This window comes from Schistocerca gregaria, chromosome 1 (assembly GCF_023897955.1).
Source record: "Schistocerca gregaria isolate iqSchGreg1 chromosome 1, iqSchGreg1.2, whole genome shotgun sequence".
Classification (NCBI taxonomy): Eukaryota; Metazoa; Arthropoda; class Insecta; order Orthoptera; family Acrididae; genus Schistocerca; species Schistocerca gregaria.
Genome location: NC_064920.1, coordinates 202,925,508 through 202,940,935, shown reverse-complemented (window position 1 = coordinate 202,940,935; position 15,428 = coordinate 202,925,508). Strand labels below are relative to the sequence as shown.

Here is a 15,428-nt window from a genome sequence, read left to right as displayed (position 1 = left end):
CCGGCCGGCGCGACATATTCCATGTTTCATGTCTCACTATAGCGACAGTATGCTTTAATGACATATGCTGCTTGACAAAAATATAAAGGCACCCAGAATATATGATCGGATATCAGTGTAATTTCGTACGCACCACAGGTGGGTATGTAAATGGTTTGCGTTGCAATTCTCTGTCAGGTAGAACAGCTGACAAGAATGCAATAGTAGTGTTTGTGTCGTGTGTTCTTACCGGGGTCGGTAGATGTATAACGAGCATGGTCAGTGTCAGATGTTGAGTGATTACTGTGAAGGACACGGAAATGCCGTGCACTCCTGTCAGACAGAATTATCTTGTTCAAATTTCTCCTCGAGAAGATCGTACGCGAGTCCTTCCAAGAGAACGAAAGGGTTGAAATCGAAGGAATGGCATACTACCCTATGCAGACGGCATATGTTTACTCTCTAGGTCGGAAGAGGAGTTCGAACAAATGACTAAAGCAGTAAAGGAGGCTGCCAGCAAATTTGGGCTAAACATAAACGAAGCCAAGACAGAGTACCTCGTTATGACGCGTGGTCATTATCAGACTGCTGGTCATCTACAATCAGTGCAGGTTGGGGAGCGTTCCTACAAGAGAGTGCAAGAATTCAAATACCTAGGGGCACTTTTCACTGAGAACTCGTCACGTGAAGCAGAGATCATTGCCATAATACAAGCAGGAAACCGATCTCACCACAACCTAGCACAACTGCTTCGGTCCGGATGTCTCTCCATACGGTTCAAGATTCTACAGAACCCTGATCGAGCCTGTTGTTCTATATGGCTGTGAGACATGGAGTATCCGCAAACAAGACTTCCATAAGCTCCTCGTTTTTTGAGAGAAAAGTGCTTCGGATGATCTTCGGTCCGGTTCTGGATGCTGATACAGGGGAATGGAGGATCAGAGCTTGAGGAACTATACCAGCAGCCCAACATAGCAGGAAATGTCAAAGCCAAACGAATGCAGTGGGCCGGCCATGTGGCCCGGGTGGAGGATCACAGATGGCCTCGGAAGCTCCTGGATTTCACACCTACAGGAAAGAGACCCCCAGGGAGACCCAAGAAGCGTTGGAGGGATGGCCTCCATGAAGATTTAAACCGAGTGTCAATAGATGTGGACGGATAGCAGATAACAGCAATGGACAGAATACAGTGGAGGAGGAAACTTGCAGAAGCGTGCGGTCCACTGGGCCTGATCACGTAGTAGTAGTAGTAGTAGTAGTATCATTGTCAATCTCTGTTTGGCGAGCCGATAATGTGACGCACTATCCAGACATGTGGTACATTTTGATGTAACAGTGGCCCAATAAGAGCTGAGTGGCAACTTGGCGGTATGTGTACTAGTCAAGGATGCGGGCGATCATGTCTGACCACTACAACAGAGAATCGCTGCATTGTGCACTAATCGCATCGCAACTCTTTCACACGTGCACGTGCCATAGGAGAACGAGCAATAGGTTCTTTGCACCACTGTGTGTTATTCTGCACCTTTGGTCGGATACTAGCAGACCAAGACCTGGGAATTACTGTTCCGTGCTTAGGCTGCCATTGTAAGTAGGCTGTTTAGGTTTTTATGTTGGCAACGTCACGTAGCGCTCTGTATTAAAATCGCTGACTGCGCTGTGTGCAGTCTGTGGCTGGTTGGACTCATTGTTGGAGTTTTTCGCCTGTATAGTGTTGGGCAGTTGGATGTTAACAGTCAGTAGCGTGGGCAGTTGGAGTTGAGCCGGCAGCAGTGGCGAGTGTGGGGAGAGAGATGCCAGAGTTCTGAGATGTTGATATGAGCGGACGATCTGGACGTGTGTCCGTCAGAAAAAGGAAATTTGTAAAAATAGATGTCAAGAATTTACATATATATATATAATGACTTTTGAACACTACTAAGGTAAATACATTGTGTGTTCTCTGCCAAAATCTTTCATTTGCTAACTATATAGAATCTTTCATTTAGCTGGCAGTATTGGCGCTCGCTGTATTGCAGTAGTTCGAGTAACCAAGATTTTTGTGAGGTAAGTGATTCATGAAGGGTATAGGTTATTGTTAGTAAGGGCTGTTCTTTTGTAAGGATTATTAAGTCGGATTGCGTTGCGCTAAGATATTGTGTGTCAGTTTAGAAATGATCAGAATAAGTAAAGAGGAAACAGTCTCAGTACGCTCAGTTTCACCCTGGAGTTGGAAAATCAAGTAACGTAGAAGTTTTACCAGCACAGTCATTCTTTACATTCAAAGGGGAAGTTCCACCATTAATACCACAGCATAAACTGCTGCATTTAAAGTGGTGCCTCGATCGGGAAGTATCGACAGCTGATGAATGGTGTCGCAGTGTGTTCAGTGACGAACTGCGACTGCCGGCTACGCTGGATGGACATCACGGGCGAGTATGGCGGTGACCTAGGTAGATGTCCTATTCTTCCAAGGTTTCGGAGAGGCAGAGCGGTGTTGCTCGTCGCGTCTTGGTGTGTTAGCGTCGCGACTTCGGGTCTCGGCTGGTAGTGACTGAGAGAATTCTGGTGGCACAACGGTACGTCACGGTCAACCTCCGTCCTCAGGTATTACCTCGGGTGCAACAGATTCTTCGCGCTATTTTTAATAGGACAATGCTCGTTGACACGACACGTGTCTTCGTGAACTGTCCGTTGCTGAGGTACTTCCTTGGCCCGGAAGATGTCCAGACCGGCCCCCAATAGGACGTATGTGGGACCAACTCGGACTTCAGTTCCGTCACACTAACAGTATCTACGATATCAAGGACGTTAAAACAGTTGTGGTCCGGCTTGCTTCAGGTGAGAATGCAACGGCTTTGTCACCCTTCAGAACGGAATTGGTGCATGAATATTGGCCGGAGGCGTGGGAACGGAAGGGGATCGGGTCAGGCGTATGGGGTGCAGCGTCTTACTGTTAACGTGACAAATAAATAAAAAACACCTACAACCGCCCTTATGATTTTATTTTGTGGCTACCAGTTTCAACGCGTCAGTGCGTCATCTTCAGGCTGTCTTTGATGCAATACAGGTTGATATGATCTCCATGCATAACACATCAGTTGCCAGCACTACTGGATACGCAGATAATGTGTCAGCAATCCAACCATCAACTGCCGTCTCTGACTTATAAGTCGGCTCATACCGTAAAGTTCTTTGTAAATTTGACTCTTTGTGTAATTATTGAAATAACACCACATACGCTCTCAGTTCGTGAAGTTTCACTCAGTTTCTTCCTCCCCTTCTGGGAGCCTCGCCTAGCAGAAACCGAGAATGCGCCCACCGCCTGTTAGAAATGTCCCTTCGCAGCATGTTGACACAACGAGCAGTCCACACAAGCCGCATTGTCCCGTTCACGATTGGAAACATGGCGGGCTCTGCTGAACCGCGCTGACAGTGCAGAGTAAGCTTTACCCTCATTACAAAGGAAGCAGCAGGTAGGGATTTGCTAGGGTCAATAGAGTATTGCGAACACCAGATTTAAAAGGAAAAAGCAACTCGTGAGAATGGTGCAGAACTTTCATTTTAGCAGTATATGTCACACACTTACGTAGTGATTAACGTCAGTTTAAAACTAAGCTCTTATAACGTGTTTTATTTGCTAAACTTCTGAAACTTAACGTTCTCAGTGTAGCTCTAGCCGAATGTTGCAAATGTATTTCTGAAATCAGAATATAGTTTACACATTTTTTTCCGCCTGCGCTTTTGCTGGAAATACAATTTTTTCAAGAGTAGCTCTGCACCACAAGCAGTTCCCCCAGACTTTGGAGTTGAGGCATTGCCTCTGGATGGCGTTAGCTTAGTCAGTTGTCCTTTGCACCCCTAGTGAAGAAGCTATATTTATTTTCACTGTTGAACCACGCAGTCCGTCTCTGTCTGTTTGGCAGCCAAGATGTCACTATCAGTGACAGTCCACACTTGATTATGTGACTCGGGCAACCGGCTGCAGTTGCGAGTCATCTCTGGCAGCGCTACATACATATGCTCACTGCTTATCATAATTGCCAGCATGTACTGAAAATCGATGTTAAATAAATACAAAGCTAAGTATAGGGCCGAAAACTTGCCCTGATAAGTGAATTTAATTTTACAAATAATGTTATTTTCCTCGTGCTCTGTATTACTTTATCTACTGTCGACAAGAAATTATCATAATTCACGTTCTATTAACTTCTATCGCAGAGATCGCTAAAGGTGCGTTCACATAGGTAATAATGTACGGCAATATTTGTCGTCTATAGCGCTGCCTTCAAAATTTTGCTGCAATATGGGTGCAATGGACGGCAATTTTCCAGTATGAACAGGCAAACGTTGGAGACTTTCAGGTTGTTACCCACGTACTGCAAGAGTTTCCAATCTATTCACAAAGGGTGGAGAATATTTCGTATCTGTCCTTGTCCTTCTCCATCAATACTTTACTCTCGCTCTCACTTTAGTTTCAACTTCTATCACCGACAGCGCTGCAGTCACGTGTCTGATAGTTTCTGAGCAAAAACTGCATCATTTCGCTTCTGTTTCAAGTAATTTCCTCCGTATTGTCGAGATATTGCCGGTGTAGCAAAGAAGGCGGAGAATATTACGTACTGTAAGGCAGTATCTACCCCTGTCCTCCTCCATATATGCTTCTCTCTCGCTCTCTTCTCGTTTTCCTGCTTCCCACACAGACAGCGCTGCAGTCGTGTGTTTGATAGTGCGTTTGAGCGAAAACAATATCGTTACGCTTCTTTTTGAAAGTTTGCGCGCATGGATACATCCACTTGTTTTATTTATTGTGAGTTTGTTGTGGTTAACCTGGAGAAGTAAACAAGCGAGACAACTATGACTTTCATAAATGCGATGCATCAGCGGCGAGAGCTATGGGGACGTCGAAAGTAATGTTATACAAAGATCGCAGTATGAAAAAGAACTGTTTGCAGGCTGCTGCCGACAAATTCGAAATGACGCTTGATGAAACAAATAAAAATTTCCAAAGTCTCACACACTGTCACACGCGAGGCACAAAAGCTGCGTAGGAAGAGTGGAAGTGCAGGTGACTTTTCATTCACACGGCTTGAATTTGGTGCCTTGAGACGTGTGTGAAGCAGAAACTGATTGTGTAAATTGCGTTAAGTGCTGACAAACAAAAAATATAAGTGTATTCTTATTTCAAACGTACCAGCCCCATAATGTGACCCTCAGTTCTACCAAAGCACTGCGAACTTTTGGTACCTAGAGGCTTATTGAGAAATAGTCGTTCTCAGCCAAGTTCAGGTTTACCAATGCTCTCTTATAATAAAAACCTTACGTGACGCAAGTCTTTCTATCGGACGCAACTTAGGCGTCTTTCGTGTTGCTAACCAACACCAGTAATTCTACCGAGGAAAACGGACGAATCTTACCATCAGATGTGACGGCTGGATGAAAGGCAGACTGAAGCATTCCGTGGTCGAACCCGCGACCTTTATATTTCCATGCACGTGCTTTACCACTATACACCAGTAGTATCGGTAGGGTCGCCTCTGTAGATTTCGGTCATTATTACTTTACATTCTTGTTAGAGATCAGAAATATAGTCTGTACGCTCGCTTCAAGCTCTCCAGCGGATCCTATGTCGTCATACCTGATGTCGCCGTGTCCTTAACTCGTAAACTAGGCGGTCTCCGCCACTGCCCATTTACGGTAGTTAAAAACTCGTTGATTAAGTCAGTTGTCGGGCACAAGTGGACTACACTAGCGTAGAAAGGAGAGAGTACACGACCTTGCAAGCACAACCGTGGACTCGCGGTATTGCCACTATACACGCGACAATTGTGTATGATTATTATTATTAATCACGCTCGCCCCCCGGTAGCTAAGGGGTGAGCGCGACAGAATGTCAATCCTAACGGCCCGGGTTTGATTCCCGGCTGAGTCGGAGATTTTCTCCGCTCAGGGACTGGGTGTTGTGTTGTCTTAATCATCATTTCATGCCCATCGACGCGCAAGTCGCGGAAGTGGCGTCAACTCGAAAGACTTGCACCTGGCGAACGGTCTACCCGACAGGAGGCTCTATTCACACGACATTTACATTTTTAATCACTTACTACACTGGCCAGTCGTTTAGCAGTCGTTTAGCTCGTGGTCGTGCGGTAGCGTTCTCGCTTGCCGCGCCCGGTTTCCCGGGTTCGATTCCCGGCGGGGTCAGGGATTTTCTCTGCCTCGTGATGACTGGTTGTTGTGTGATGTCCTTAGGTTAGTTAGGTTTAAGTAGTTCTAAGTTATAGGGGACTGATGACCATAGATGCTCAGAGCCATTTGAGCCCTTTTATACATACGGGGCGTTCCTTCTAAGAATCGCCAGGCTAATGTTTCTGTGGATATCTGCAATTTCATTTTTGCGATGTGTAGATCGAGTCATCCTACACAAATGCAGCAAATCACATCTTTCATGTGACGCCCAGTGTAAACGGAAAGCGTCGGTTTGTTTCCAGTTACTAACAGAGTGCACGACCTTGCAAGTACAATCGAGGACTCGCGGTATTGCCACTACACACGCAACAATTGTATCTGTTAGATAGGGCATTCCCAGATTCGTCTAGTGCAACATTCGTGTTACTGATATGTATTGTCTGGGGACAGTAAAACACGAAGAATAACGTATACGCCAACAGCGAGAGCACCGCACTGGCATGCACTATGCAGCATCGGTGCTCATTCGCTGCTGGCGTACTAGTTTTTCTTCGTGTTATACTGTCCCTAGTCAATAAATATTAAACACGAATGTCGCACTAGACGGTTTTGGGACTGCTCTGTCGAACAGACTCGCATAATTCTGCTTTAAAAATCAATTTGTTTGTTTACCATTACAAACTGGCTCCTTCCGTGGGCACTGGACGTCGCATGAAAGACGTGACGTGGGCACTGTTTGTAAGACACAATTTCATCTACACATTGAAAAAAAAAATTGCATTCATCTGCCGAAACACCAGTGGAAATGCGCCTGACGACTCAGCAGACAGTAGACATAGTGTGTGTTTTGTCGGATTTGTGAGGCGCTGAAAATGCTCGAAAATACTGAAAAAATATAAAAGCCATGAAACATTTAAAAAGAAACGGTACAGATAAATGGCCAATAACAACGTAATGAATCATACCTTGTACGAAAGACAAAGTTTCAAAGCCTTTTCACAGTGTTAATATTCTACATGTCCATCCTTCACCACATGGCACACATCTAATCGGTAATCCAATTCTGCCCGTACTCGACGCAGCATATCAGATCGATAAGCACAGCCGCTGCGATGTGGTTTCGTGAGTCTTTCTGGCTCTGTGCTGGAGGTGGAACACAACGTTATCCATTATGTAACCCCACAAGAAACGGTCTGAAGGCGTCAAATCCGGGGGCAGTGGTGTTCATTTGGGTAGCGCCAGGTAAACGGGCGCAACACGATCTGTCCTGTGACGTAGCAACGTAGCATTCAGTTACTCTTGCATGCAGTTGTGGAGGGGCGCCGTTTTGGCGAGGGATGAGAAATCCCCCCGCTGATCGCCAGACACGTTGTTGTGCACGGGACAGAGTGCATTAGCCTCCTCGGAATCCAGACCTGTTAGACAGCTGCACGTGGATCCTCTGTATCCTACATACGTGTGTTGTATCACCTGACCCTTCCTGAAAGATGAAGTATTTTCATCCACAGAAGATTAGTTTGCTTATGAAGTCGTCATGACTTAACGACTTTCAGGAGATGCAAATGTACGGCTTCACTCTTCATTGCTTATGAAGGATTTTTCCACACTCTGGGCTCAGGTTGAGAGGCAGCTGACGATGACATAGACGCGGACGGGAAATCCAACCGCACGAGATTCAGCGAGCGCGTCACATGAAACGTACTGCCCAACGTGATTTGCGGCCGCGGCGCGCTCCAGCGTAAGCTGTCTGCTGTATCTTGCTCTAATCACACAGTTTATTTGCGAAAATTGACGCACGTTGATGTCCTGCGTTAGCTCTATTAAAACGCACATTTCCTCTCTTGTCCATACGTGGTCAGGTTGTTTTGGCTATAGGTGGAACCCAACTACAGGCTCAACAGGACCTTGAGAAGGTTTAAGTGGAAGTATATTGTAGTCAGCGTAACGTTCATTTCCATACAATATAAAAGATAGCTCTTTTTATTGGTTTTATCTAGACAGTCGACGACTCCTTGGGACAGTCTGTGCTACTATTACTAACGGAGATAGGCGATCTGGTTTCAAATTGCAAGTAGGCACAACTCTAAGAAACAAGAAACAATATAGTTATTAGTAGCCGACATATTAGTCCGATATGATGCTCTGGTGAAAGCCGACCTATGAGAGTTTTAGCTCCGGAGAAATTTAGTAATACGCGAAGTAACTCTAGGAGTTACGCTTAAGAAATGCAAAACTATGTTTGTAGTATTTATAGAAATAGAGAGAAATTTTTCACGATGTTGGCTGGAGTACTCTCTTTGAGTTTGTGATGGTAGCATAGATAAAGTACAGGAAGCAAACTTGTACATAAACCAGAAACGGAATTTTTAGTTGACAGTGAACTGAGACACGTTTGTAGCTTATCTGGATGTGTTTCAGTCTGCAGTAAAGTAAGGGAAGGAGAGGCTTGGAAAGAAAATTAAGGTTGGGGAAGCGGAAAAAAAAAAACTTTGAGGGTTGCCGATGGCTTCGCAGTCCTGTCAGAGACGGCAAAAACTTTGAAGATTATTTGAACGTAATATATATTTTCTTGAAAACAGGTTGTAAAGCGAAAATCACCGAAACTAACACAAAGGTAATGGAAAGTGTCAGACCAGGCGATCCTGAATTACATGAGCAAACGACGCACTAAAAGTAACGGCCTTGCCGCAGTGGTAACACCCGGTTCCCGTCAGATCACCGAAGTTAAGCGCTGTCGGGCTGGGCTAGCACTTGGATGGGTGACCGTCCGGTCTGCCGAGTACTGTTGGCAAGCGGGGTGCATTCATCCCTTGTGAGGCAAACTGAGGAGCTACTTGATTGAGAAGTAGCGGCTCCGGTCTCGTAAACTGTCATACGGCCGTGAGAGCGGCGTGATGACCACATGCCCCTCCAACCCGCATCCAGTGACGCCTGTGGGCCGAGGATGACCGACCGTCCGACGGCGGTCGGCCGGTGCCATTGGGTCTTCATGCCCTGTTCAGGCGAAGTTTAATTTTTTAGAGACACTAATAGCGGTAGTATATGCACTTTGTTTGGGTAGTAAAATAAATGATGGCCGAAGTAGAAAGGATATAAAATGAAAACTGCCAATCCCAAAAAAACTTTTCTAAAAACGAGACGCTGATTATAAATTTCAATGTGAGGCTGTCCTTTCTCAAGGCATTTCTCTGGAATGTGGCCTTATTCCGAAGAAAATGTAGACGATGAATAGTTCAGAGAAACAGAGGAAGGTTTCGAATGTGGTGTTGATGCAAAAATGGTTCAAATGGCTCTGAACACTATGTGACATAACTTTCTGAGGTCATCAGTTCCCTAGAACTTAGAACTACTTAAACCTAACTAACCTAAGGACATCACACACACCACTGCCCGAGGCAGGATTCGAACCTGCGACCGTAGCGGTCGCGCGGTTCCAGACTGTAGCGCCTAGAACCGTTCGGCCACCCCGGCCGGCGGCGTTGAAACAGAAGAATACTGAATATTAGATAGGCACCGGTAGATCAGATGGGGAGAAAAGAAATTTATGGCACAATTGAGTAAAAGAATGGACTGGTTGATAGGACAGGTCCTGAGTCACAAGGGAATCGTCAGTTTGGGAAGTGTGTAGTGTATGTATTGTATAGGGAGTCCATGGCTCTGCTACAGTAAGCAGGTTCAAAAGAATGTACAGTTAGCGTACAAAAAAAATTGAAACACTAAAGATGCAACTTATTACCATGTCTAGTAACCTGTAGGAAACTGCTCGCATTCGAAACGGTTTCCAGTCGTCCCGGAACGGATAAATACAGGCCCCTGCATGATTTTCAACAGAAATTTGCACCATCCTTTCCTGCAAAATAGTGGCATGTTTAGTTAAGATGACGGAAGTGGTTAGGGATCGCGCACCCTTCTCTTTCCGAAGTAGATCACGAAGACTCAATAATATTGAGATGTGTTGACAGTGGTGGCCAAGGGATAGAAGACAATTCATTCTCCCGCTAACAAATCAGAAGTGAACGATGCGAACTGTCTGAACAGCGCCCCTGTCGACTTGGAACTCAGCATTCCCATTGGGGAACAGACATTGTGTCATGGTATGGACCTGGTCAGGCAAAATGTTACAAAACGTTGGCAGTAATGCGACGTTGAAGAATAACCGTGGAGCGCATGGAATAGAACAAAATGGCTGCCCAAATTATCATCGAACCCACGCCATGTTTCATTCTTGGGACATAAACTCGGCTCTAAGTTGCAAAAAATGTGACAAAAGACCCGTTTGACCAAATAAATTTCTTACATTGCTTCATAGGCTCTGTTCTATGGCTGCAGAACCATATTTCCCTGTTGCAGGCGTTTGAATCACTGATAAAAGGTTTTAGGATTCCAGCTCGCCCAACAATTCTCTGATTATGGACATTCCTTTACGTGCTGACAAAATTAGTGAGTGTGACATTTAGTTCTCCAGTAACTTTTGCAGCCCCTATCCTTCCGATTTTCGTCTCACTCTGCCACAGTCATCGTTCATCACGATCACTCAACAGACTTTCGCCCGCTTTGTGACTCAAGCCCGTTTTACACGAGCAATTTTCTGGTCATAGTCGCCTACTCGAAGCGCGTGCGCCTTTCGTACCTGCGTGTAAATCAGCAACCAATCCTGTCGCTTCCGACCGAGCTCACTTCTGTTCGAGAAACGGATTTTGTGCTATTATATCTTCTTAATCTGTATGGTCTTGTTTGCTTTGTTTTCGTGACACATTAGAAGAAGTTGCACGAGGTCCTGATATTTTTCCTACTAGTACTCAACACGAAAGACGAAATATGTGAAAGCAGAAAGGTTTCTACGCTTTACAGAGAAGCAGCCTTCGCTATGCATAAATAAGAACTTAGATAGGTGAAAGTATTATATTGAAAATTATTTCAATAATGTAAAAAGCGAGCCTTATTAGACAGAACGATAATTTTCGATGTTATTTGGGACTTACCAAGAAAACAAAATACAAGGAATACAGCAAAAGGCGCTGTTTGCAGCCTTCTAGATATTGTTTGATGTGTTTGCAAGTACAAATATTCTCGAAGAAATAAATTTATGGGTTTTGAAATGCTTGGACGATACTTTTCCAATTCTTTCAATTCTTAGGGATGTAGAGCATTTAGCACACGTACTTTGACAAGAACATCCACTATCAATTTTGTTTTGGTCGTTCATAAACTGTGGTGTTATTTATTGTTCCTACGTTTCGTTATTGTATTAAATTTTTTTCGAAAAAAAATTCCCTCAGAACTTCGCTTCGCCAAACTGCACAGCAGAAAATGGTTCAAATGGCTCTGAGCACTATGGAACTTTACATCAGAGGTCATTAGTCCCCTAGAACTTAGAACTACTTAAACCTAACTAACCTAACTACATCACACATCCATGCCCGAGGCAGGATTCGAACATGCGACCGTAGCGGTCGCTCGATTCCGGACTGAAGAGCCTGGAACTGCTCGGCCACCGCGGCCGGCCTGCACAGCAGAAGTCTCAGTATATACACAGTTTTGCCGCTGACCTGTAAACGAAGATCACCCCTCGAGACACAAGAGATTAACTACGGGAATAGAATGGCAAAGAGCACTGCAGTACACTCATCCGTCTCGAGTAGTCGGTGGAGAAAGTCTATCCTGTAAAAGTGTCTTAGGGGATGATGTTTTCCGCTTTGCCTACATGCGGTATAAATCATAGATACGGTGCTTCTGGTGCTTTTTCTATCACCAAACACATAGAGTACCGTGGATACTGAAGTACTCACCACATGAGCAACAACGATTTGCCAACGTTATAATTGCTTGTAGCTCTGACGCATTGCTCTCTCAACTATAGGAAACACTGTTCTTACGATGGGTGACACTTGCAATGTATCGAGGGCATTGCACAGATGCCGTGCTTGGTCAAATACAACAGCGCTGCCTGAATTTATGTTCAAACATGCATTTCACGCAGTGTTCCCATATTTTTGTCCAACCTCTGATGGTTGTATAGTGACGCATAGATCAAGAAGCTTGCATAGGATTGACCTGTTTCGACAGATGCGTGAAACCAATCTCCAGATTGAAGCAGAAGAAAGAAGCAGCAGCAGCAATGATGCAGTCAGAGATTACTCATTTTTGTGAACATGCGCTTGCATTTAGATATGGGTGACGTATGCGGATTTTGATTAATCAGAACTACGCAGAAATCTCAAGACAGGATTATATGATCCCGAAGTCGATAAAGGGATATTAATAGACCACTGGCCATTAAAATTGCTAACCAAGAAGAAATGAGATGATAAGTGGGTATACACTGGACAAATATATTATACTAGAACTGAGATGTGATTACATTTTCACGCAATTTCGGTGCATAGCTCCTGAGAAATCAGTGCCCAGAACAACCACCACTGGCCGTAATAACGTCCTTGATGCACCTGGGCTTTGAGTCAGAGCTTGGATGGCGTGTACAGGTACAGCTGCCCATGCAGCTTCAACACGATACCACACTTCATCAAGAGTAGTGACTGGCGTATTGTGACGAGCCAGTTGCTCGGTTACCATTGACCAGACGTTTTCAATTGTTGAGAGATCTGAACAATGTGCTGGCCAGGTCAGTAGTCGAACATTTTCTGTATGCATAAAGGCCCGTACAGGACTTGCAACATGCGGTCGTGCATTATCCTGCTGAAATGCAGGGTTTCGCAAGGACCGAATGAAGAGTAGAGCCACGGGTCGTAACTCATCTGAAATGTAATGTCCACTGTTCAAAGTGCCGTCAGTGCGAACAAGAGGTGACCGAGACGTGTAACCAACGGCACCCCATATCATCACGCCGGGTGATACGCCAGTATGGCGATGACGAATACACGCTTCCAATGTCCGTTCACCGCTATGTCGCCAAACACGAATGCGACCATCATGCTGCTGTAAACGGAACCTGGATTCATCCAACAAAATGACGTTTTGCCATTCGTGCACCCAGGTTCGTCGTTGAGTACACCATCGCAGGCCCTCCTGTCTGTGATACAGCTTCAAGGGTAACAGCAGTCACGGTCTCCGAGCTGATAGTCCATGCTGCTGCAAACTTCGTGCAGATGGTTGTTGTCTTGTAAACGTCCCCACCTGTTGACCCAGGGATCGAGACGTGGCTGCACGGTCCTTTACAGCCATGCGGATAAGATGTCTGTCATCTCGACTGCTAGTGATACGAGGCCGTTGCGATCCAGCACGGCATTCCGTATTACCCTCCTGAACCCACCGATTCCATATTCTGGCAACAGTCATTGGATCTCGACCAACGCGAGCAGCAATGTAGCGATACGATAAACCGCAATCGCGATAGGCTACAATCCGACCTTTATCAAAGTCGGGAATGTGATGGTACGAATTTCTCCTCTTTACATGAGGCATCACAACGTTTCTCCAGGCAACGCCGGTCAACTGCTGTTCGTGTATGAGAAATCGGTTGGAAACTAAACTTTACTCATATCAGCACGTTGTAGGTGTCGCCACCGGTGCCAACCTTGTGTGAATGCTCTGGAAAGCTAATCATTTCTATATCACAGCATCTTCTTCCTGGCGGTTAAATTTCGCGTCTGTAGCACGTCATCTTCGTCGTGTAGAAATTTTGATGGCCAGTAGTGTATCTTGGGACAGTTAAGTGGAAGTTTATCCAGCATATGACTAAAATGAAGGAGCGTTTTATGTCGTCCAATGACAGATAACTTGAGAAATATTGAGACAAATTGTAGTGTCTACGTTCTCAGTTGGGCAAAAATCTATTTCACACGAAATGTGTAGTTGCTAAGCTTTTTGTGCTTGCTTGCCGACAGGTGGCTGAACCTGCAGTCCGACATCGACGACCTGATGCAGGCGGTGGGCGGCCTCAAGTCTGCGCTGGGCGGTGACGGCTGCTCGGGGCTGGTGCGGCTGCTGCCGCTCAACCGCGACCTGCTGGTGGGACACGCCACCTGGTCTGGGTGAGTCGTCGAACCGCCGCCCGCCGTCAGCTACCTTTCAGCCGACTTCTCGCAGGGCACTCAGATTCACCTATCGTGTCATCTGCGGCCGTACTGTCTGAAGCACGCTCGTATACGAGGGAGTGCTAAAAGGTTCGAGGGGCGTTTAAAAAGTCCGAGAGATGGCACCACCGGCACGTATCGATGTCATTTTTAGTTAGTAGCATCTTTGGAAAGAACGCACACCAAGCTTCAGCCATATGGGTCTATTTCTTTGTGTTTGGCATTCGTGTGAATCAAGGAAGTCGAGTGATTGAAATGGACGAAAGAGAATTTCGTGTGGTGATTAAACATTACTTTATGATAAGAAAAACGCCTCAGGAGACTAAAGAGAAGCTTGATAAACACTACGGTGACTCTGCACATTCGATTAGAATAGTTTGTAAGTGGTTTCAAAATTTTCGGAGTGGCCATATGGGCACAAGAGATGCTGAACGTTCTGGACACCCTGTGGAGATTACGACTCCAGAAATCATTGATAAAATCCATGATATGGTGATGAATGACAGAAGAATTAAGGTGTGTGAGAATGCTAGTGCTGTGGGCATCTCGAATGAACGGATACATGATATTTTGCATATACATTTGGACATGAGAAAGCTATCTGCAAGATGAGTTCAGCGATTGCTAACGCTTGACCAAAAACGGAATCGTGTGAAGTGTTGCAAGGATTGTTTGCAGCTGTTCAGGAAGAATCCGCAGGACTTTAAGCACCGTATCGTCACTGTGGATGAAACATGGATGCATTACTAAACTGACACGAAACACAGTCTAAACAATGGGATGCCAAGGGACACACTGCACCAAAAAAGGCGAAGACCATTTCTTCGGCCAGAAGGGCCGGAAGGATAACCTTCATCGACGATCTACAAAAGGGTAAAACTATTACAGGTGCATATTATTCATATTTATTTGACCATTTGAAAACCGAGCTGCTTGAAAAACGCCGGCAACTGGACCGGAAAAGAGTCCTTTTCCATCATCACAATGCACCAGCACACACGTCAGTAGTTGTGGTCGCAAAATTAATGGAAATAGGATTCCAACTCGTTTCACATCACCCCTATTCTCCAGACTTGGCTCTCTCGGACTACCATTTGTTCTCCAGTTTGAAGAAATGGCTGGCGGGGCAAGGATTGTACTCAAAAGAGGTCGTGATTGCAGCAACTAATAGCTATTTTGCAGACTTGGACAATTCCTATTATTCGGAAGGGATCAACAAATTAGAACAGCGTTGGACCAAGTGTATAAGTC

At 45.3% G+C, this 15,428-nt stretch overlaps 1 protein-coding gene across 1 annotated transcript in view; it reads left to right on the top strand.

Annotated features, from left to right (window-relative positions):
- Positions 1-15,428, top strand: part of LOC126336798 (putative phospholipase B-like 2) — a 147,529-nt gene that overhangs the window by 66,609 nt on the left and 65,492 nt on the right. The window contains exon 4 of the mRNA XM_050000835.1: positions 13,989-14,135. Coding sequence (XP_049856792.1) covers positions 13,989-14,135 — 147 coding nt within the window. The remainder of the gene's footprint in view (positions 1-13,988; positions 14,136-15,428) is intronic.